The sequence below is a fragment of the Desmodus rotundus genome, chromosome 4, assembly GCF_022682495.2.
Source record: "Desmodus rotundus isolate HL8 chromosome 4, HLdesRot8A.1, whole genome shotgun sequence".
In the NCBI taxonomy this organism is placed as follows: domain Eukaryota; kingdom Metazoa; phylum Chordata; class Mammalia; order Chiroptera; family Phyllostomidae; genus Desmodus; species Desmodus rotundus.
In genome coordinates this window covers 177,133,791-177,156,587 of record NC_071390.1, presented here as the reverse complement: position 1 = coordinate 177,156,587, position 22,797 = coordinate 177,133,791, and the positions used below count along the sequence as shown (strand labels likewise).

At 48.6% G+C, this 22,797-nt stretch overlaps 1 protein-coding gene across 1 annotated transcript in view; it reads right to left on the bottom strand.

The window, feature by feature from the left end:
• CLNK (cytokine dependent hematopoietic cell linker) overlaps nt 1-22,797 on the bottom strand; it is a 133,000-nt gene that overhangs the window by 21,937 nt on the left and 88,266 nt on the right. Inside the window, exons 9-15 of the mRNA XM_045182762.2 lie at nt 17,776-17,801; nt 17,546-17,565; nt 16,416-16,535; nt 9,317-9,344; nt 5,776-5,794; nt 3,939-4,020; nt 396-436 (exon numbers count right to left, since the gene is read on the bottom strand). Of these exons, the coding sequence (XP_045038697.2) occupies nt 396-436; nt 3,939-4,020; nt 5,776-5,794; nt 9,317-9,344; nt 16,416-16,535; nt 17,546-17,565; nt 17,776-17,801 (336 nt within the window). The remainder of the gene's footprint in view (nt 1-395; nt 437-3,938; nt 4,021-5,775; nt 5,795-9,316; nt 9,345-16,415; nt 16,536-17,545; nt 17,566-17,775; nt 17,802-22,797) is intronic.

Genomic DNA, 22,797 nt, shown 5'->3' with positions numbered 1-22,797 from the left:
CCAGGGGACCCCTGAGCCGGAGGTGAGACCAGCGGATACACAATACCGGCTTTGGAAACCCAGGTCATACAAGACCCTAAGATCTATACATTTCACTCTGGGAGACCTTAGAGTTTGCACGTGGGAAAACGTGTGTATTAGTGTATGTGAGAAGACATCAATGTTATTATTCATAGCATTATAATGCTCATGAGAGAGGGGAAATGGAAACCACGTAACTGGTCTTATTTAATCACGGGGAAAAGTCATTATGTTACCACCCTGGACTGCTCTCTGTCACTGGGAACACCAGCTCGGCGACTCTGAGGCTCACAAAAACCGAGTCACAGTGCAAGGGACAGCGTGGTGTGAAGGCTTACCTGGGTGCCTCAAGATTCTTGGGTAAGCGTTCTTACCTCGGTTTTGCATGCTGTGACTGCTCATCATGAATGAAGAGCTAAAGGAAGTGTTAGAGAGGAAAGAATAAGTATTTCCCAGGCTGGCTCTAGATCCGCTCAAAGGCAAGGGCAATGCCGATGGCCTAAGTTAAGTCATGTTTGCAAAGCAAAGCACTTTGCATTTTCCTGGCTGAGCAGGAAGAAGGGTCTGCTTTGTAAGGCAGTAGGAGGTTGATCCCTTCTCTCCTTTCCCAAGGCAGGCGAACATTCCATCTGGAACACAGGAACCCACACGAGTTCCTTTCATGGCATTTCATTGAGCACATGTCACGATTCTTTACTTTTAGAGGCCATGCATTTGGACCTGCCTTCTCACTGCAGACACTATAGAAAATGCTACGCGGCCGGTAGGGGCTCCTATTCCATAATCATTAGTTACCAACTGAAGGAGAGGATAGGAAATGATTTATTCCTTCTTGAAATGTGAGCGAGATGAGGAAACCATGTGGATTATTGTAAGGAAATTCATAAAGGGAAAGGGATTATACAAAATATAATAAAAAACAATCAAAAAACCAATATGCATTTCTAAGCACAATAACAATGATGTTATCAAGACTGTTTACCAAAGGCTCTGGTTAGCACTGTACTTAATGTGTAGCTTTACTTACCACCTAGCTCCCATTTTCTGGTTCCCTTGCAATGTGGTAGCATCACCATTGTAAGTGCTAGGTGCTACTGCAGTGAAACCTAGTTACAAGGGCCATGCTCTGCACCAGAGATTGTGCCACGGCTCCAAGCCTTGGGTGGGTTCGGTGAAATGCAGCCCTGTTATAGCACTGCCGAAATCACCCGAGCGCACGCCTGGTTTTTGTTATCTCACCAGAGCCTGGGGTCTTAAGGTTTGCTCTGTCAATAAGATGCGGGCGGGCTGCTTAACCACCGTGCAGCGCGGTGACCCGGTCAGACCCCTGCCCACACCCAGACTTGGGCTGTTAACACCAGGGTTCCTTTACCAGAAGCCAGCGTCCGGTTTTGATAAGCATCTGGGGAAAAGAAATCTTCTATAGCAACATGTCCCTGCCTTAATATTTTAGGAGTTTTTTAATGAGGATTGAAGCAAAAAATAAATGAAACAAAGAAACATAAAGCAAAATAATGATTCTTTCATTTTGCCAACGTGTGTTGAGAACTTCTGGGGCACGAGGGAGGTGTCAGGAATGAAAATGAGTGAGACGTGGCCTCTGCCCGGAAGCAGCTGCCTTTCGGGAGGGCAGACACTGCGTCATCACCACAACACGGTCTCAGAGCTACCACAGACGTGTGCATGGCGGACGTTCCTGCTGTGGCAGATGGCCACTTAACCCAGACACAATCGCTTTGCATCTCAGGAAAGACTTCCTGGGAGGCGTGCTAACCAAGCTGACTTCTGAAAGATGAATAGGAGAGGGGTGACCAGTGAGGGTGGGTTCCTGGCAGAGGGAACAGCAGGTGCAAAGGCTCAGAGGCAGGAGAGCAGGGCTCATTCTGCAACAGACCAGAGAGCGGTTCCTTCTGGATAGAAGGGAAGGCGTGCCTATGATAAGTGTCATTGCATTAAATGGCTGCTGTACCCATCCAGGCAAGACACACAGTGGCCGGCCCTGTTGGGAGCTGGGGACATGAAGAGAAATGGGAGATTTAAGACTTATTTTGGAGATGGAATTTGGGGAGGTGGAAATGGATGGGACGGGGAGAGTGCAGATGGGAAAGAGAAGGCGCCATTTACCAGGGTGAGAAGGTTTGCGGGAGGGTGGTGTCGGTTTGGGGAGGAAAAGAGAAATGAGGAGTTTGGTATCGACATTATTGTTCAAGATGCCTGTCACGTGTACAAGGAGAGCTGCCCATCGGGGCTGGGGCTGAGAAGGGCGGCTGCTGCCGCCGAAGACAGAGGTAGGGATCCTCAGCGCAGGGTTGACACTCAGCACTGTGGATGGGTGGAAGTGCCTCGGCTCTCAGAGACAGAAAGCCGGACCTGAAACGGACCCTGAGGGATACCACCATTCAGAAGCTGGCTTGGGAAAAAGCCCCAAAAAGGGGCTGAGAAGAAGCAGCCGGTTAATAGAGGAAGGAAAATCAGAAGGCTGCTCAGTAAACTAAACAAACAAGAAAAGAAGCCCAACCTCACCAAACAACTGCTAGCGTGCGTGCAGGCGCGGCTGCGAGCTCATTCTCTCTCCACAGCAATATGGTGGTTCTTGCTTTCCTTTTAGAAAACTACATTATGAAAGGCTATTCTGTTGTGCTCTGGGCAAGAATTTTGTGTCAGAGTGGGCCTTAAACGGGAAACAGCCTCACAAGAATCATGAAGCTGGAGTCCTAAAACCCATAGGCCAAAGACTGAGAGCGAAGTTACTGAAGGTGTGAAGCAGGACAAGGCAGGCAAGTGTGGGAGTGGACGACACCCGGGTGGACAGGGCGTGGCCGTGACGATGAGCACTCGTGTCCTGGACGCCTGCTACAGGCCTGGCTCTGCTCTCAGCTGTGTGCAGGAGACGAGGGATGTCGCCCAACATCACGTGGTTTGCTAATGGTGAAGCCAGGCAGTCTGACCCCAGGGAATCCCTCCTAACCACTACTGTGCACCACAAACAGGGTATATGCTCCCTGTGACTGTTTATTAGATAAAGACGAAAGCATCTTCACCCTGGGCAGGTGCATGGGAAAGTCAGGATTCATGGGCTGCATTTTTAGAACCAAGTCAGGATAGACATCACCCGCTGCTGCGAAGTGACATTGGACTTGACCTCGGTGGTAAGGGCCTCATTTATTCCCTCTGGGGAATGGATTCAGTGGCTTTAAGCTGGAGTCTGATGCATGCAGAGAAGTTTTCCCAGTGTGGAGAGAGTGGGGCCGAGGAGCTGCGGAGGGAAGTGTGGTAGGCAGAGAACCAGCAGGCGCAAATGTCCCGAGGTGGGTGACGGTGGTGAGGGGGAATGTGGGTGAGTGGCACTAACTGAGGCTGAAGCTGGTGGTCAGACTGGGGTCATGTGGGCCTCACAGCACTATTTTGGGGGCCCTGGATGTGGTTTGAAGGAAGCCAGCACTAATTTACAGTGCTGTACAGCTTAGCCTTAGCTTCCGCGACTCTGTAGTTGGGACGACACTTGCCACAGTAACCTGGTCAGGAAAGTATTTCATCAGATAATGGTATTTTTAAGCCCCGGCCATCTATAAAGTGAAATTCAAAGGTAACTGTAAGCTTCTGTGTGGTTATCAACTGAATCTAGTTAGAAAGGCCAGCTTCTCTTCCCGGACCAATTAGCATCTGTTCCAGTTAATTCGACCGAGTTAATATTCAGGTCTTTGAATCTCTCACACTTCTCCAGCCTCACTCAGTCAAGTACAAAGTGCAGGGAGAATGACGATGCTATTAGCATCAATAATAGCTGTGGTTCTAGGCTTCCTTATCACAGGCCAAAGACTTCCCGTTTCTGAGGAAGCCTTGGCAAGTCACATCCCATACAACACATGGCCCGACGCCCCCAACTGAGACCCAACTAGGGGTTCCCGGCTCCTTACCTGGCGATGGCATGAGGGAGCTCTGGAGAGCTTTCATTCTGTGACAGGTGAGATGCTTGAGGCTTCATCTGGTGATAAGGCACTGGGTAAAGAAGTCGTGTAATGTGGTCAGGATGCAAAAGGAAAATGACTTGAGACCATCAGAGGCCTGTGGGAACCGCTGTGATTTCACCCCACAATCTATGATGATTGGGAGCGGGCTGTGGGTAGTCAGCAGAAACTGGAACCCACGTATTCTACACCAATGCAGGCTTCTGGGAGTGGCTTCTCCTCGAGGCTATAAAAATTGCTTCGAATATTGAAACTCCAATACTATTATTGAGCATATTGAAGCTGGAACTCATCATTGAACTTCCCAAAATACAGAACATTACATTGGCGGTATTTGGTGTGGATGTGAGAACTGAACTGGAATTCTGCATTCAAATGGAAACTTACGTAGAAACATAAACAAAAAGTTAAATCCCAAAACTGTTCTGAGCAGCACAGGGCACGGAGATGCCCAGAGCCGGCCCCCCAACCCGAATCCTCGTACCCGCCTGAGACAGGGTGGGAGGGCCCCCGGGAGTCTGAGGTAGACCAGCAGTTCCCACCTGGCTTACCAGGCACGCATTTCTCAGCATTTCTCCTTTGACCTTCAAGTTTTGAAAAGTTCTGCCAAGCACACAAACTGGAGTTATTTAGTAATTGCCTAAGCCACTGCTGCTACCACTTTTTATTTCCTTCCCACCACGAACAGATTTTAACCTGCCATCCAGAATTACCCAGGGCGCAGGGTACTACCGTGATGAGACATCCCATAAAACGCTCTCAGTTTCAGCTTGAAGGACTAAAGTTAAGGAAGCTTAGAGACACGGACGTGTGTTAATCTGGGTTGTCGCTCTGTGCTTTGTCCCAGGTTGAGCACCAAATGGACACCATTGATTGAGGGACTGTGATTACTTGAAATGTGGACTCAGTGCCTAGTCCACAAATCACACATGGTATAAATGTGTCTCATGTCAACAGCCACTCAGAGCATCTGCCCCTCGTGAGCTGAACGATGTCACACTGTTGCAACGACAATCACTGTGGCCCGAGGCGGCAACGCCGGAACGTATCAGTGAGGGTGCTGAGCTTCGGCTTCCTTTAGGGTTTGCCTTTTTGTAGATTGCCAGCAGACCCCACTCCTCCGCCAGGGGCCCATGGGAGTCTTCAAACCCAGATTAGGCTTCGCCCCAGGCTAAGGTCCTCAGTGTGAAGAACATAGAGCCCCGTGGGGGCAAAACCACCGTGTGGGGGAGGCCCCTGTTGCTTTGTTGACAAGCTGCCTGTGTTAACTCTTTGGGCTGAGGCTCAGGTCCTTGCCTCTGGGCGTAAGTCATCATTCCAAGTGAATGTGAACAGTGTTTCAAAGGTGAACAAGAAGTCTCTGCCTAGCAGCACCCTGCCAGCTACCGAGGGAGCGTGGGTTGCGTGCGTCCACAGCAGTGACACCAGTGGGGGGTGTGTGTGCACAGGTGACATCAAAGATGGGGAGACTAAGGGCTTCTCTGGACAACAATGTCTTCCCCCAGTGCCAGGGGGGTGACCTTGTGCCTCCTTGTCAGTAGCCTGTGGCTGCAGAAAGACCAGGAGCCCAGCCCCAACTTGAACCGCCCTGTTGGACCAGGGGGTTCTTGAGCAGCCAGATTCGGAAGCCATGGATCATGTCCCCCGCTCCCCGCCCCCGTACTGTGCTGATACACTCATGCATCCCAGGCTCTTAAACGACCAATCCTTTTAACAGAGGACTAGACGTGGAAACAGAACTCAACCTGACGGTATTAGGGTATGAAAACAAAGGTAAACAGTTTACCTTTCTCTGTTCCAAGGACCTGTGTTAAATGGAAAAAAAAAAAAGATGTTGAATGACTCTTGGTGATAGAAAACTTCATGCTATGTGTTTTAGAGCAACTGGTTAGTAAAAGTGGGCAAAATTTTTGTTAATATGCAGATTTAAAAAATCTGCAGCGACTGCTCCAAAAAACTAGGCAAAAGTCAATTTCACACCCTGCGCGATGTCACAGCCAAGCACACAGTCGGCCGATGGGGCTGTAAATTGCTTTGACTCTTTGGAAAGCAATTTCACCATAGCTATCAAGAGCCTTAGAGATACCATTATTCTTATCCCAGTAATTCCATTGATGACGCTCTTTCTAAGAAAACAACCTAAAATCCGGACCCAGTTCCACGTACAGAGATGTTCAGCATGTCATTAGTCGAAGTGTCAAAACCCTGGAAACGATTTATGAGCCCGTCTAAGTGGGGACTGTTACGTGTTCGCTTGTCTACGCAGAGTGTAGAACCAGATCCTGCTCCAGACATGCCTCCACGTCACGTAAAAAGCCCAGAATGAAAACTGCACTCGTGGCATATTCCACGTAGGGGGCGTGCGTGTGCGTGTGTGTATATAAAAAGGCATTTGAAGAGAGATGACAAAATATTAACAGAGGTTGTGTTTAAGTGACTAAGTGCTGAGGCTATAGTTAATTTTCTTTATATTTAAAAACTGCACATGAACACATTCACATTTTTTTTTAATATAGCCATTTATCTTCCCAAACATTTCCTTTCTCTTTCTTCCCTTAGTAGTAGTGGAATTCCTGATCATCCTTCATTATTAAAATCTACGTGCTTAGTGGACTCGCATCCCTGGGCTCTGCTCTCCTCCTAAAGAAGCAGAACGCCTTACACAAGAGGCACAGGGTTTGAGCGAAGACTTTTGCATTGTCTGTTTCCTGCAGCTGGGGAGGAGCTCAGGGCCTCCTGAGGAGCTCTTACGACCGTTTAGACAAGACAGTCATAACTTGGGGGACGGAAGAGGTCCCTGTATGACCTGCAGGGTCCATGAACCTTCTGAAATTAAAAGCTGTTTTTCCTCCACAAACTTGCATATTTTTCCCCCAGAGAGTTAGGAAGGTTTCTTACACCTTATATCACATTTTCAAAAGGCACTGAGGTCCATGAAAAGTTAAAGCCAGGGTCTGCAGAGGAGGCCCAGAGAGCGGGGCCCTGGACGCAGAGTCCCCATTTCCTTGTGGCTGAGCTGACCCCAGAGCCAGGCCTCCCGACTCACATTTGCTTCACAGACAAGGAACCTTCAGCAACAAATAGCTTAGAGAGGCACAGTGGCCCACAGAGCTGCTCTTTTGTTTCAAAGACCACGGGGCCCCCAGGGCTCTGGAAAGGGGACGTGCATTTCATCAGGAACAGCAAATCTGGGCCAATCTAGAGGCTAAGCAAAAAGGGTAATGAATCCATTCTAATGAGTGGTTTGCAAGTCTCCCCACCGAGTCTTCCCCAGGACTTTGAACCTGGCAGTTCAAAGTGCTCAGTCAGATGCAGCTGTGGTTCTCGGCTTGTCAAAGGAGAGGGGCGCTGAGCTGTGAGCACCGCCTCCCTGAGAAGCCTGGGGGAGCAGATGTCTAATCTAACTGAGACCCAGTCCACTGTGAGCTTGAGGGCCCTGAATTAAGTTTAATGAGATTAGAAGGGTGGAGTGAAATTTCTCTCTTTCTCTGTTAACTTTTTGTTGTTAGAAAATAAGCATATTCAAAATAAACATATTCAAATATGTCCCTCCCTCTTCCCTCCCTTCCCTTCTTCCTTTTTCCCCCCTCCCATTTTAGCTCAGAGGTGTCTGTGCTTCCTAGTGCAGAGTCTCAGGCTGGGAGAACCCTGGGCTTAGGCTCCTGCCAGCTGTGGGGGCTCCCCTGAGTCTCTCCACCTCGCTGGGGCTTCTTTTTTTCAGGGTTTTGTGAGAATTAAATGGGACCATGCACCTCTACTTCATTCGAAAACCAAACAGTGCTGTGTGAATCTGAGCGGGGGTGGGTAGCCCATCGTTTCTGGTGCCTGAGGTTCTGGTCCCACACATACACACACAAGAGTGACATTTGTCCTATGAAATGAGCTTTTGTGAGGAAGAAAGGACCAAGATGCTGGCCCCACACAAACAATGGGGAAGTATCTTGGCAAAAGATAAGGCAGATAGGGCGGAAGAATGTGTTTTTCTACCAGGCTGTGTTGTTCTTTAGATGATATCAACGGCTAGCAAAATGTCAACCGAGTGGCAAGGAGAATGCAGTCCTGCTTTCCAAGGCTGACTTTCTTACGTCCTTGTTTGTTCGCAACCGGGCCTGTTGTTCTTTCAGACCGACCAGTGTGTGATGTAGGTCACTGTGAGTGGCAGCCATTGTGACACACAGATCCGACTCGAGGAAGAAAGGGGTGGAGTCCCTCTGGGTGTGTGGGTACCACCCCTAACTCCCTCCTTCCTGGTAGCACCTGGAGGTTCACCTCCCAGAAGAGGGTGAGCGGATGAAGTCCTGAATAGAACCAGGGCCGGCCTCTCCTTCAGCAGTTCTATGTTGTCCCCCTCGACTCGATTATCTTACGGATTAGAGGTAAGAAATGCCTTGTTGGAGCCACACACTGGAAATGTGACTTGGTTTTAACCTTCTTCTAATGCCAATAAAGCAAGAAGGAAGGAAGGAAGGAAAGCCAACCTCTGCTGTCTAGATATAAGAGCCTCGGCCCATATTAAGACAAGAACAAGTCGCTTAGGAGGCCAGGGCAGGGACGTGAGGACACTCCTGTTGCTGGACAGAGACTTTCCATCAGTCACACTGGACTCACCATCAACCTGTTAAGGAACTTCCTCTTTGGGGACCTAAGGACGCGAACATCCGAGGGGAGTCCAAGATAGCTCCATCCTCCCTGACTTTCCTGCTGTTTATTGAGCCTGGGCAGCTCACCTGGTCATTTATGTGCTTGCTTTGACTTTATCACAGCTCTGCGAAGCTGGGAGCACTGATCTCTCTTTTATGGCCAGGAAAACAGAAGTGGGGGAGGGGGTGTGTGGGGTGGGGGGTCGGGAGATCGGCCCAAGTTCACAGAAGTGGTAGGTGGCAGAGCGGGTTTCAAGCCCAAGTCTGTGTGACTCTGTGTCCTGCATTTCTGCTACTTTGTAGCCCTGTCTTTCTTGTGAAGAACACATGCCAAGGCATGATACAATTTCCAACACCTTATTTCTGTAACTCGGAGCCTGGAAGCCATGGGTGGAGACTCTAAGTCTTCCATGGGAACGAGGCCTATTCTCATCATTGTCCCCTGAACTCTGAACGTGGTGGCAAGTAGGGTCTTGGTTTAAAAGCTGGATCTCAACTTGTTTTGTTTTAGTTTTCCCACCTTTAGAACAGGAATAGTAGTACCTGTTATCCCTGATTTAAATCCACAGCATGGCTGTTACGCTGATTAAGTGTAGCAGAGCATTTAAAGCCAATGGTATCTTGCCCACTGCAGACACTTAACACGCCAAAATTCCCCTTGTTTCCAAGGACAAAGTTGCTACTTACCTCACTTAAGTTCTTTAAGCTTATCTGTCTGCAGGGAAAAGAAATACAGTGTTACATAAGATACAGTGCATGGTGATCAAAATAAAATCATGCTGAGCCCTTACAAACCTTTGATTACATTTTATTGCCAAAGCAACAGCCCATAGTCCAGTGCGATCTTTATCACTGTGCTCTAAAACAAAAGCCAGGTTATTTTTCTCATAATTTTCTAAGCAAAAGAAGAAGTGACGAGCCAGTAGAAGAGGTGGTGACAGAAAGGGCATGAATGAACTGGCTGCTTGTTTTAGGAGGATTTAAATAACATGGGCATTCCTCCTGATGCTTGGTTTTCCGTGTTAAGTTCATTACCACGGTCAGACCTGCTATTATTACCTTGATTCTAAAGCTCTTAGTTTTTTCACTCTGAGGACACGTAGAGGGTTTTAAACATGAAATTGCCAGGGACGGTGGGATCCTGGGAAGCAAGTGTGAGAGAGAGGATGCCGATAACGAATGGAGCCCAGAGACGGGAAAACCACGAAACTGAACGAGAGGGGAATGATTTGGTCTGGGGCCTGCTAACGTGGACATCAGACAAGTCTCAGAAGAAACTCCAAGTCTTTCACTGTTGTCAACAAGCCAGTGACCGGCCCTCACCCTCCTTTTTCTCATCTGCAAAATGGCTGCGAGGGCGTCCGTCTGCGGAGGGTGACTGTGAGCGCTGGCAGAGATAAAAATGGACGTGTTGGACCTCAGTGGTCTCTGTGGTCAGGATGCGCTGCCTGTCAGCGGAGGAGACTTGGCCGGGAACGGAGGCCGGTGCGCTCTGCTCACCCGGGTCTGTGGGTGGAGAGGCTGGGCCTGGAGAGACTCCAGGGGGTTGAGGCTGCGACACCACCCTCAGTGGAGGGCGTTGTTGGCCTGAGTTACAAAGTTTGTCTGCAGCAGATAAGATAATCTCAGAAGCATCCAGCGCTCAGATGCTGTGTCCTGGTCTCAGATCTCAAAGCCCCACATTTTTTAACCTGCTTCATCAGCTGCTGGGAGAGAGGACAGCAACACCGTGCATCTCCCCTTTAATGGGGCAGATGAGGAGACAAAAGAAATGGGATTAGGACTCATAAAGTAGACAAATACCCAAGGTATTGATTGCTTTTTGGTTAAACCGAGGCTAATCTCCAACAGATCAGCCATGTGGCTTCAAGTTAAAGTGTGTGATTGAGTTTAGTCTTGTGATTTTGAGTTTCAAGAATCAACCTATGCTTGACATCATCTGTGAAACGTCCGAACAGTTTATGAGAACTTGAATTTTTCTATATTTTTACATTGACTTTATTAGATTTATAAAAAATTAATTGTTACAGTTTGCTTGTGAGGGTTTAAACCTGCCAGGACAGCATGGAAGTACTTAAAAATCAGGTCAGTGAAACATGTCAGGGTATTTCACATGTTTAAGGAGATTTGACTCCTTTTGTTTGTCAATGAGTCTTATTGTCTAAGCTTCCTTAACCTCTCTAAGGTGACAAGCTGAGTGACGGTCTCTCTGTTTAAGTAAAAACCACCTGATTTATACACAGAGCAACTACTTGATAGATGGAATTTGAGGCTTCAGGAAAGCGAGGCTTTGGAACCGGTCACTTTAAATATTGGATTATTAAGTGAGAACCCAAGTAATTGCAAGAAATCCCCTCTGTGCCCAACAGCCGTCACTGGATATTGAAATGCTCTTGTTGACCAGACTCCCGACTGAGTTGCTTCCCTCCCGGATAGAACAAAGGCAACTGCCTTTGGGGGCTGGGCTCTCTCTTAAACTAGATTTATGATGACAGGGAACTACGCAAAGTCCCGGAAGGGCGGAGCAAGGTCTGGCCTCCTCCCCGAGGCGCTGCATTGCCTCTCAGGGAGCATCTTTAACTCCTGTTCGCAGCTGGAGACGGCTAATAAAATGTGGTCATCGACTACATTGAATAAGCTTTGCCACATTCTTCCCACAGATGCGTAGTGGGTACTCAGTATGTATCTGAGGAAAATACCTTTTACTATAAAAATAGCCCTTCTTGAGCCTCCCTTAGTTTTTGGTTCAGTTTTAGATAAGTTAGATCTGAATCCCCGCTCTGCTGTCCCTGAGCTTCGTCACCCTGGCCAAGTGAAACGTCCTCTCTGAAGCTCAGTTTTCCCATCTGTAAAATGGGTAAATCCAGATGGTAACAAAGAAAGTTGATTAACATTCTCAGAAATAATATATATGGGAGCTACTTGGAATAAAATAAATACCACTTTATATCTGCGGAACACTTTTAACAGTCAAGCTTTCTTTTAAATTAAGCTTTTTATTCCGAGATAAGCATAGGTCTCAGGCAGCTGTAAGAAATGACAGATCAGAGAGGCCCCGGGTGTCCTTCCCCCAGTTTCCCCCAGTGACGACATTGTGTGAAACTCTCGTACTAATAAAGGTCACACTCTAAAACCAGCAGGTCGGTCCCATTCAAAAATAAGAATGTGTTTCTCTTCTTCATAATCCATGCATTCTCTCTTTTAAAGGCCCAATGGTTTCCCGGCATCTATATTCTTTTTCCATTTCTCAAATCATCAAAATGCACATTTGTTTTTGCTGCTGAAATTGCTTTGACTGGCGTGTGCTGGTGCAGCTAGTGGGGGAGGGAGACCATGGTTGGGCCAGTGGGTGTTTTGTTGTTAAAATCAGGCGCTTCATTTAAATTATACTGCGGCAGAAGCCGCACCGTGGGCCACTGAGTTTGCTGAAGCAGAAAGGAGACCATGACTCAGTGACGTCTGTGCCTTTTTTGTGTCTGTCTCAGCAAGCCAGGGACTGTGACGGCGTTAACGCACCCCAAAGACTCTGAAGTGAGCCCCAGGTATGGCGAGAGCTCAGCAGACGTCCATCATTCTACAGTTGCCCAGGATGGTTTTGTTTGGTGCGTGTGCCGTGGTCTTGAAATTCCAATGGATACTAGTTAGACAGTCATTCCCTTTTAAATTCCTTTCTAACTTTGTCCAGGGGAGTCTCAGTGTGGCAGGCAGTGCCTCCCACCCCCCAGCCCCCCACATGGACTTCCCTGTGAACAGAGAGGGAACTCCCCAGGCTCAGTTTTGGTCCGAAACTGTCTGTGTGGCCGTTACTAATGGTGATATGTTTCCTTTTCACATCAATTTACTTCAGTAAAAAAAACCCAAAAACGAGCTGAGTGAAAAGCATGAAGTACATGGATATTGTACAAGTCGTGACAATGGTCTGTAATGGTTGAGAACGTCTAGCCAACCGTCACCCCATTTCAAAGTTCCCTTCTAGTTTTAAGTCGTCAGGGAATGATTTCAATGGCATTTCCTTATCTGAAGGGCTTCCATGCAGCAATTGTTCTGGGAAGCGGTGACTCAGCTTTAGAAGAGAGAATGACAGAGCTGAACACAATAGCTGGAGCCACCACCGCTGTCCAGGGGACCAGCTGCCCGCTGGTGGATTGCCAGAGGTAAATCGCAGCCTCCTGTTGTGGGGATGGGGTGGGGCAGGGGCAAGTCATCTCTGGGGCCTGGAGCTGCTGTTAGGAAGGAGTTGGGCTCTTCCTCCTGTTTTGGTGGAAGTAGCTCCATCGCCCATGTCCCTTCTGTTCAGAGAAAGCGAACCGAGCAGCTGCCTCCTGTGGTTGTTGACATGGGACCTGAGTCCACAGTCACGGCCACCTGACGACCCACACGAGGCCCAGCCCTTTCTTGTTTGTAGTGTCATTCCCAGGGTCCCTCACGGGGCTCCCCAGCCACGTTTTTGCCCGCTCAGTAGTCACAGACCAGCCCTGGAGCTTCGACCAGTTCACCCGGCTTCTCTGAATCTGGCTGACCCCGAGTGTGTGTGAGTACAGTGGGTAGGAGAGAGATATTTGACAGGGCACCCACTGGGGCAGGGCCCTTTGCCCTTCTGAGCCCTAGAGAACCGTGCTTTTCTGGCCACTGGGAGGGTTCCATGAGATGAAATGTCATTGCCCTCTGGGGCTGTCTGTGATGGAGAGACCCAGCCCTGTTGCTACCACGCCTAAAACGGATTGAACACGTGTCAACTAGAATGGTAGAAATACCGGCGATGCCAGATGCAAGCCTCTAAAGATTCCGGTGCCACCAGCGGGCTGCGCCACCGACGGTGAGACCAGACAGGAGTGGGGCTCGCTCGGAGTTCAAGGGACTGCTGTGGCAGACACTAGAAGCCAGGGCGCAGGCAGGCACAGTTCAGGGGGCCTGCTTGACCCTGGCTGCCCATCAGGTTCACCTGGGGAAGCTTTAAAAAATAGGGACTGGCTCTCACCTCTCACAGCAATTAAAGCTGATACTGGGGACTAGTACTTTTCAAAAAGCATTCCTGATCATTTTAATGTGAAGCTGGAAGAGAAACTTTGCACTAGTATATTTAGGCTCTGGCCCTGGCTGGTATGGCTCAGTGGGTTGAGTGCCAGCATGCAAACCAGAGGGCTGCTAGTTCAATTCCCAGTTGGGGCACATGCCTGGGTTGTGGGCCAGGTTCCCAGTAGGGGCGCTTGAGAGGCGACCACACACTGATATTTCTCTCCCTCTCTTTCTCCCTCCCTTCCCCTTTCTAAAATAAGTGAGTAAAATTAAAAAATAAATCTAGGCTCTGTTTTCAGGAAAATAGGGTTCTGGGGGCCTAATTCTTTGGGGACAGTAGGAGATGTTGTTTACATGTTTTTCTTTTTCCCTGTGTGCTGACAGATTCTGTCCTTGGCACTTTAGAAAAATCATGTCCCTCACCACCACATTCTGTCACGTGGGATGGCTATTTTCTTTGTACGATTAAGGAAAGCAGTACTCAGAGCTGTTTCAGAGCTTCCTGAAATTGTCCGGCCAGAAGTGGCTGGACTGGGATCCTGACCGGCATCAGCTGGGTCCCAGTGCCCCGTCTTCCCAGCAGGGAAATCCCGCCCCCCCCCCCCAAGAAGATACCGTATTTTGCCATGTATAACACGCACCCACATTTTTTGACCCAAGCTTTCAGGGGAAAAAATCTTTTGTTTTAATTTTTTAATTCAACTTTTAATTTACATATAAAATTGATTATCATATTCCAGGGTATTATTTTGCATACAGATATCGTTATTGCTTTCTAGAGTTACACTTTTAATGCATAAGCATAAATAAAAAAACTTAAAGAGATTTATATACATATGGAATTAGTACTGCCCATGTATAAAACGTACATCCTTATTTTCCCTCAAAAATTTGGGCAAAAACCATGCGCATTATACACGGCAAAATACGGTAACACCCTCTTTTCTCCACGCTGATCATGCTCATCACCTTTGGTGTTTTATTCCTCCTGTCTTCTGCCGCCCTCCCTCTCTGAGTTCGGCCAGGTCCCTCAGTGCCCTCTTAGCCTATTTGCTTGGGAGTGTCAGGGGCGTTAATTTCACATTTCCAATCTGATGACACACTTCGTGGATTTGAGGGCCTCTTGTTGCTGTTGCCTCCTGGTCTCTGTCTTTGAGAACAGAAACCGACACAGAGCGCATTGGATGACTCCTCGTCTGCCTCCGGCCCTTTGGAAGCGGCAGAAGGAAATACATGTTTATCAGCCATGTACTCTGGGCCGGGCTCTGGCATACGCACCAGGCTGAGACGGTCCCCCTGAGAGGGCTGGAAGAGGCAGGCGTGTAGCCAGGTAGGTTCCATGAGAAGGCAAAGGTACCAGTGCGAAGGTCTCACGGTTATAACCGTGCACTCCATGGCGGCATTAAGGGCTGGTCAGGAATCTAACTGTCACCTAGCCCAGGAGGCAGCTGGTAGCAGTAGCATTCCCACCTCGCTGCTGAGAAAAACCTCATCCTGGAGAAGGTTAGGCCTTTGCCCGAAGGCAGAGTTCCTCAGCCTTGTACTGTTGACCTCGCCAATCCCATTAGGCTCTGCTCTGGGGCCCACCTGTGCGCTCCGGGAGGCCCAACAGCATCCCTGGCCTTCTGCCCACTGGGTGCCCAAAGCATCCACCTTGTCACAACCAGAGTGTCCCCAGACACTGCTAACTCTTGGAGACACAGTCACCCCAGTAGAAGTCCCCACATCTGCCAGTTCGTGGGAAGGAGAACCTAAACTTCAGCTTGGGTGGTTGGAATTGGGCTTGGGCACTTGCCTCCCTTCCCACGTGCTGTGCCCATGGAGCAGGGCACAGAGGGGCCAAGAAATGGCCTGGGGAGGGACAGGGGGTTGTGGCCTGGAAGAGGTATGTTTGTGTGAAGCTGTGAAGGACGAACAGATGAAGAGACATTCTCCACAAAATTAAGAGGAGAGATGACATTTTAGGCTCTTTAACGGCCCCTGTCAGAACCAGTGATAAATGGGTTTTCCACAGAAGCTCCAAGCAGGCCTGATATTTTGAATGTCTGCACCCATGAGAAATGATGCCCACTTGTGAGTAATGCCTGGCGTCCCCACCTGCTGGTCCCAGCTGGCAACGAGAAAGCATTACTCACTCTGGGCAGGAACATGAGGGAAACGCTAATCTCTGCTCCGGCTTCTAGAGTGAGGTAATTTTGGACATTCATGTTGTCTTGGGGGAAAAACATGTGCCCTTTTGGGTTTGTCACATTTTGTGATTAGAGCTGGCTGCCAAGTGCCCCGCGCGTTTGGGAGGGAGTGTCCCCCATCAGCACTCAGTGCCACAAGGATGGTTCGGTGAAGTTTGTTCCTCGCCGTCACCGAGGTAATGAAGCTTCTGACAAGCGGTTTTCACACGCGGGTGTGTTCGCCCAGCCTGGGTGATGGGAAGCGGGGGACTGATGTTGCCCCTCAAATAGCCCGAACCACCTTTTGGTTTTTACATAAAAGGTTCTGATGCCGTTCTGGCATTTAGCATTTTCTCTAATAACTAATTAAGGTCTCAAGTGAGCTATTCTTTCAATAACTCATTTCATTACAAAAAAAAAAAAAAAGCTGTGTTTTCCATTAAAGAATGAAATTGCAAGTTTCTAAGATTATTCCCCCCACCCCCACCCCCACCCCGTCAGGGAGTCTGTTGTGAGCAGTGACTGTTGGTTGTGCTGTTCTGGTCACACCCCAGTCCCCCCATCTCCCTGGCCATCCCCCAGCCGCGTGACCCATCTCTCACCTGGGCCTTCTCTGGGCTTTGGGGGAGGTGTGCCTCTGAGGCAGGGGCGACCTGCCGCTCTCTGGCTCGGGCTCGGGCGGCAAGGGCTGGTACTTCTTGGGAAGCGGGAGCACAGGCAGCCTGTGTGAAGAGTCACGGGGAAAACTGAGATGCTTTGCTGCACAGGTGGCCCCTCAGACGGCCCTGCCCACAGCATCCCCAGCATTGGGTGGGAAGCGTCTGGGTATCCAGACTCGACAGCTCTGCCTGACCCACTTCGGGCGGCTTGGGACACGAGAACAGTCATTCTTCTAAGGAGCCTACATCTGCCTGCCTGCCTGCCTGCCATGTGCTCTTCGGTCTGGTTCTGTTTTCTGATGGAATGTTCTACGGGGCATCTTTGGTTCTTTGGACCGCCACCGGTTTGAGTGGTAGGAGGCCCGGTGACACATCACCATGGTAGCCTCCCCTTTATCTCAGACCGGCGGGCCTGAGCTGTGGAAACTCCCCAAAGAAATGGGGAGAAAGTCACGGAACGCCTCACTCACCCGCTTCTTCCCCACTCACTCACTGTCAAGTGTGGAGGGCGCTATTGGTGGAGGCTGGAAATGCAGAGAGGGAGAAGCCTCCATTGCTGGCTCAAACACTCCCTCTAGGAGGGCAGAGAGCGAAGCGACCGAGCAGAGGCCCAGCAAGGGTAAAGATGGAGGTGCCCACAGGGCCCACGGGGAACAGAAGTGGCTGCCCCTCAAAGCCGAAGAGATTGTCTGTCTCTTTCTCCTCCACATCTGTGTATGAATGTGATGCCATCTGTGCTTATATATCTGTATGCTGATGTGGTCAGAGTCCCTCTCTCGAAGGCATTTCCCAGGGCCAGTCCCATCTGGCGGGTTTCTGGACTAGGAGAAGGGGGAGAACAGGAAGGAACAGGGGAGCAACGGTGAGGGAAGGGCATCCTGAGCAGTTGGCTGTGAATGAATGAATGAGTAAATGGATGAGTGAAGGCTTGTTTAACCTTGGTCATTGGCCAACTCATATTAACTTTTCAATATTAAATTACTGTTTCCCCTTTTTAAATTCTGAAGCTTTGCAAGTTCTGGAAGTTATTATTTAGTATATAGCAGAAAAAAATACTATTTTCAGTGTCTTACCGAGGAGGTGGTAGAGGAGTCTGCAAAAAGAAAGAGAATCAGAAATCAAATTTACTGTTGCATGAACTGAGCTGATGGCTATGAATTGGTTGATTTATGAACAGAAATGACAAATCCCAACTGACTGCCAGGAGTTAGCTTTCAAGGGACTTCTAAGCCTTCACGGTGCCACACTCCTGTGCTGCTAGGAGGAGGAGAGGGACCAAATGCTTTTTGGTGGCTCTTCTTACCTTGTTTCTCTTGGTGGGTGTGTCTCCTGAAACATAAGAGGGACCAGCAGTGAGTGGACAGAAAATATCGTCAAGCTATTTTTATGCCTGTTTAAATGGAAATCATCCCTATGTGAACAGTCTCGATGAAAATGTAAATGAACATTTGTTGACAGCTAATCAGGTACCCAGCACCAAGCTAACTACTTTGGTCGTGTAACGTCACTCGGTCCTCACCTTTCTGTTGCCGACGAAGAAACGGAGGCATGGGGCAGTTAAGTATGTTGCTTCCAGCCACCCCTAAAGTTAGTAAATGGTAGAACAAGACTTCAGGTCCCCTCTTAACCACTAATTCCTGATTAGAATTAACATTCTTTTATACATAGTAGTCTCATTAATTCAAGTTCTGGCCTACCACCTTCACTGGACATTCCTGAGCAAAGGAAAGTTGCATCGTAGAATTTTCCAGAAAGAAGGGCTTCAAAGACCTCAGAATCTAACAGCTTTATTTTACGGGTGGTGACGCTAAGGGCAAACCAGGTAGGGCAAGTGCTCAAGGTCACCCGACCCTCGAGATGCCTGAATGCGGGCAGGGGAAGATTTTCCCGATTTGTAGTTAGTCTTATTTCCGTAATTCCATTCAACTCAAGGACAATTATTGAGCTGCTGCTCCGAGCTAAGCCTAGTACCTACCAGGCATGGGGGGTGACAAGACAAGTAGGTCATAATCGTTCCCCTCAAGGGGGTCACAGTTCTGTTTCCAGACCAAGGTCTAGGCCCTGGGGATGTGACGGGGAAGGGGAAAGCCCCGCTCCTGTGGCTGCGGCTTTTACACCGAAGTGGGTGGACAGGCACTGGGAATGTTGTTAAAAATGTGCTGGGAATTGTAAGGAGGGAAGGGCGTGGTGTGGATGGAAGATATGGGGGGCTTAAGTTTGTCTGGGGCGCCCGGAGGAGGCGGTGTTCACTTCTCTATGAATGTGGACGTGACGCGGTGTTGTTTGGGGGCTGTGGGAGGAGGCAGGGAGAGAGTGTGTCTCCTATTACATGAGATTCATGCCTCAACCCAGGACGGCCTGGGTGGCCGCACCCTGAGCCTTGCCTCCTTGCTCGTGAGACAAGGTTGGGCTAAGCCTGTGGGCTTTAGCTGTGCTCTGCAGAGCTCCCTGGGCTCCCCCTGGGACTCCTGAGAAGCGTGGGCAGCTGGGGCAGCTTCTGGCTCATCACCCATGCCATCGGGGGGTCTCCACTTCATCTACTTCCCATTGGATCTCCTCCTAAGATTTCGTTTGGGTAAAGATCCAGCTGCCCAAACAGCACCATGCAACCCTATTCAACCGAACCCAGCAAGACGCAACGCATACTGGTCTGGGGGTCTTCCAGGTCTGAAAGAACTTCCTCATTGGACAAAATCTCCATTCCCCCTGTTTTGTTTTTGTTTTGGAAAAACTTCTTAGATAACTATGATGGACTTCTCTGCATGACTTCAAACACAGATGGCAACCGGGAATCATAAATGTTCTTGGCATTGTAGAAACACAAAATATGACCCAGGACGTATTTCAGCAATAGCAGCAACCTAGTTAATCTGGATCTTTGGCTATTTTAATGGTATTACCAAAAAGCTTACACCCCATGCTGTTTTCTTAAGGCACAAAATCAGAAAATGTAAGATTAACTTGCCCTTGTTTTACTGGCTTTTGGCCTCACCTTCCGAGCAACTGAGCACCTGGGGGAGCTACCTGGCTGCTCATGGTAGCTCCCTGCTGGAGTAGATGCTGGCTTTCCAGGAGGCCTCTTTTCATAGCTGCCACTGTATCTATCTGTGGGGGATTAATTCAATTCACTGGGAAAAGTCAATAGGGAGACAGAGTATCCGGAATTCAATAGGAACATCCCATTTATTGTTTCGGAGACACCTGTCTCGTTCGCTTTGGTGACTGGGAATTGAGAAAAGGACATCTATCTTCCTTTCAGTCACTGACTTGTTATTGAGCACGTAGCATGTGTCAGCAGGGATTCATTTTCGATACATATATTGATGCAGCTGTTGGGGAATGTAATACCAAAGGAAGAAGGAGAAGGAGGAGAAGGAGAAGAAAGCTGCTCTTCCCACATAAGCTACATTTCAGTGGCAAGAGATAGAAAACACACACATGCACACACACGAAGACAGGTGATGATCAGCGCTACGAAGATGAAGCAGGATGACGGGCACAGTGAGGCCTGCAGGGGGAGAGCGGGTGGGGCTGCAGTCTTTCCGGCAGACTCCAGAAGGCCTCCTGGACGGGTGAGGAGCACAGAGGCCTGAGGAATGTGAGGGAGCACACCAGGTGACTATCTGGGCGAGAGTATTCCTGGCAGAGGGAACAGCAAGTGCAAAGGCCCTGAGGTGAGGTGAGCATGGGGCGGGGGGTTGGTGGTAAAGGTGTGAGGGGTGGGGTTGGGGGTCGGGGGTTGGCCGTGGAGGTGGGGTGCCCTGAACACGGGTCTCACGGGCTGTGTAAGAACTCAGCCACCGTTCATTATTTGGATACATAGAGTGTTCTGTGTCTTCATTGTAACATAAGGTTTTCTCTGGCACCATGTAGTGTTCCTTTCACTCAAAAAATCTGTGTACGCCATCATCAGCAACAGTGACGCCCTGAGGCTTCAGCGTCATGCCTCCTCGCAGTGATTTACACCATCATGCTTCTCTTATTCGCCGCTTAGATAGATGAAATCCTGCAAACTAAGGATTAGCGATGGACTTCAGGGACTCCACTGGTAAGAAAGGCAGGCCACACGGGTGGGGCAATGGGTCATATTGTCATACAGCTTTGAAGGGAATCCAGATAAAATACAGAGCGTTTTTTTTTGAGGGGTCTTTTTAAGTAAAGTGATAACACCTCAGGCATTTGGGACAACAGAAGATTGAGATCAGAGTTGAGTTTCTTGAATTTGAATCTTGTTGCTGCTGCTTCCTATGGGCAGACTCACAGCAAGTGCTCAATAAGTGCTCGTGAAGTGAACGGATGGACGGAGGAACTGCGGAGTCCTCTCATGTGGAAAAGCGAGGGATGGTTACACTTCGCGGGCATTCGTGTGTGGAATGCATGACCAAAGGCACTTCAAGGGCGTGGTCTCTATTGCACACCCACTGTTACTAGTTGTTGTGGAATGGAAAACGAGAGGAAATGTGGCAGTTTTGCCTTCCGAAGAAGTACACAAATATTCTCAAGTTCTATGAAAAGTTTCACGTCTGCCACACAAGAAGACTCAAATATTTATCCTTCCAGGTCTTTCCCCTCTTGAAATTGAGTAAAGCAGTTTCACTGCGACGAGGCTGGCATGCGCGCCACCTGGCGGCCAAGTGTGTAACTAGCACCCTCCTACCCTGTCCTTATTGGCTCTTGCGCCCGAGACGAGATAGATTTCATTCCAGCTGCCAAATTTATTGCTTTTGGGGAGATGATGTGCCGAGCTAAGCCCCACATGGCTGTAGAACCTGCTGGAGCCAGTCTGACCATTACCTCTGTAACTTATTAGGGTGAAGCCATGGAGAAATTTTCAACCTCAGAGGGGTCTGTGAAGTTAAAGCAAAACCTCCCGGGGAAGAAGCAAGTAGCGCGAGACTTTTTGTGGCCTGTCTGGAGCAGCTTGAAACAACAAAGGCTGGTTGTTACATTTTCAGGGGATTTTGCAGTGCAGTCGTTGAACACAGTCGTTATTGAAAAGTAAATTATATAAACATACACTGGAGCTATATCAAAAATAAAGGTAACTCATGGTCAAAAGTCATGACTTCCTAATCATCCGACTACATTTTACTGTTATCGTTGTTGTTGAAGTCGTTTACCGCTGCTGCGTCTGTACTGGAAGTGCTACAAAAGGGCGTTTCTTCCCAACGCCTGCTTCAGAGATCACGTGGGGAGCTTGAAATTCGCCATCGTGGAAGTAGGTATTTACACCACGAAAACTGGCAGATGGTCCAAGGCAGGGTTTGATGTATTGTTTGCTGCTTGTCTGGACTGAAGAAAGTGGTGGAGAAAGAGTCAATACAGCAAATGAAATCTCCAAGTGTGCTGTGTGTATATAGCCATGGCGACAAGAGGAAAATCGGGGCGACCAGAGGTCCTATCGCCCCCCACACTGCCCGCCCTCGCCGTTGCCAGCGCTCTGGATTTGGCCCTTCTCTTAGGTCTGAGGTGGTACCTCCTTGTTTTACTAGCATTTTCCTGACGCCCGGTGCTATGGAGCCTGTTCTCATGTGCTTATTCGCCATCTGTTAAGATCTTTGACCCATTTTTTTTTTTAACAGGATGCATGTTTTCTTATTGTTGAATTTTGAGAATTCTTTGTAGATTTTGGATTATAGTCCTTTATTAGATGTGTCTTTTGAAAATATTTTCTCCCAGCCTGAGGTTTGTCTTCTAATTCTCTTGGCTCATTCTTTCACAGAACAGTTTTTATTTTAGTGAAGTCCAGCTTATCAATTATTTCTTTCACGGATCGTGTCCCTGGTGTTATGTCTAAGAACCAGGCCCAGAGCCGTCTAGGATTCCTCCCATGTTGTCTACTAGGAGTTCTGTGGTTTTGATTTTTCACTTAAGGCTATGTTCCCCTTTGAGTTAATTTTCGTAAAGGGTGTAAGGTCTGTATGTAGAATTTTTTTCCCTGCATGTGATTAGCCAGTTGTTCCAAGTGCTGTTTGTTGAAAAATATATCTTTGACACATTGTATTGTCTTTGCTTCTTTGTCAAACATCAATTGACTATATATATGTTGGCCTATTTCTGGTCTCTGTTCTGTGTCTTCGGTCTATTTGTCTGTTCTTTCGCGGTTATGGTCTTGATTACTGCAGCTCTGTAGTAAGCCTTGACATTGGGAAATGTCAGTGCTCCAACTCTGTTTTTAAACATTTTCAGAGATCCGGTCATGAAGCATTTACCTGCTTTCGACCTGTGTGGTGCTACTACTAATGAGCTGGGTGACTTAATACAAGTCGTCAGGCCTCTCTGAGCCCTGGTATCCTTATCTGTGATTTAAACAGTTGCAAAAGAA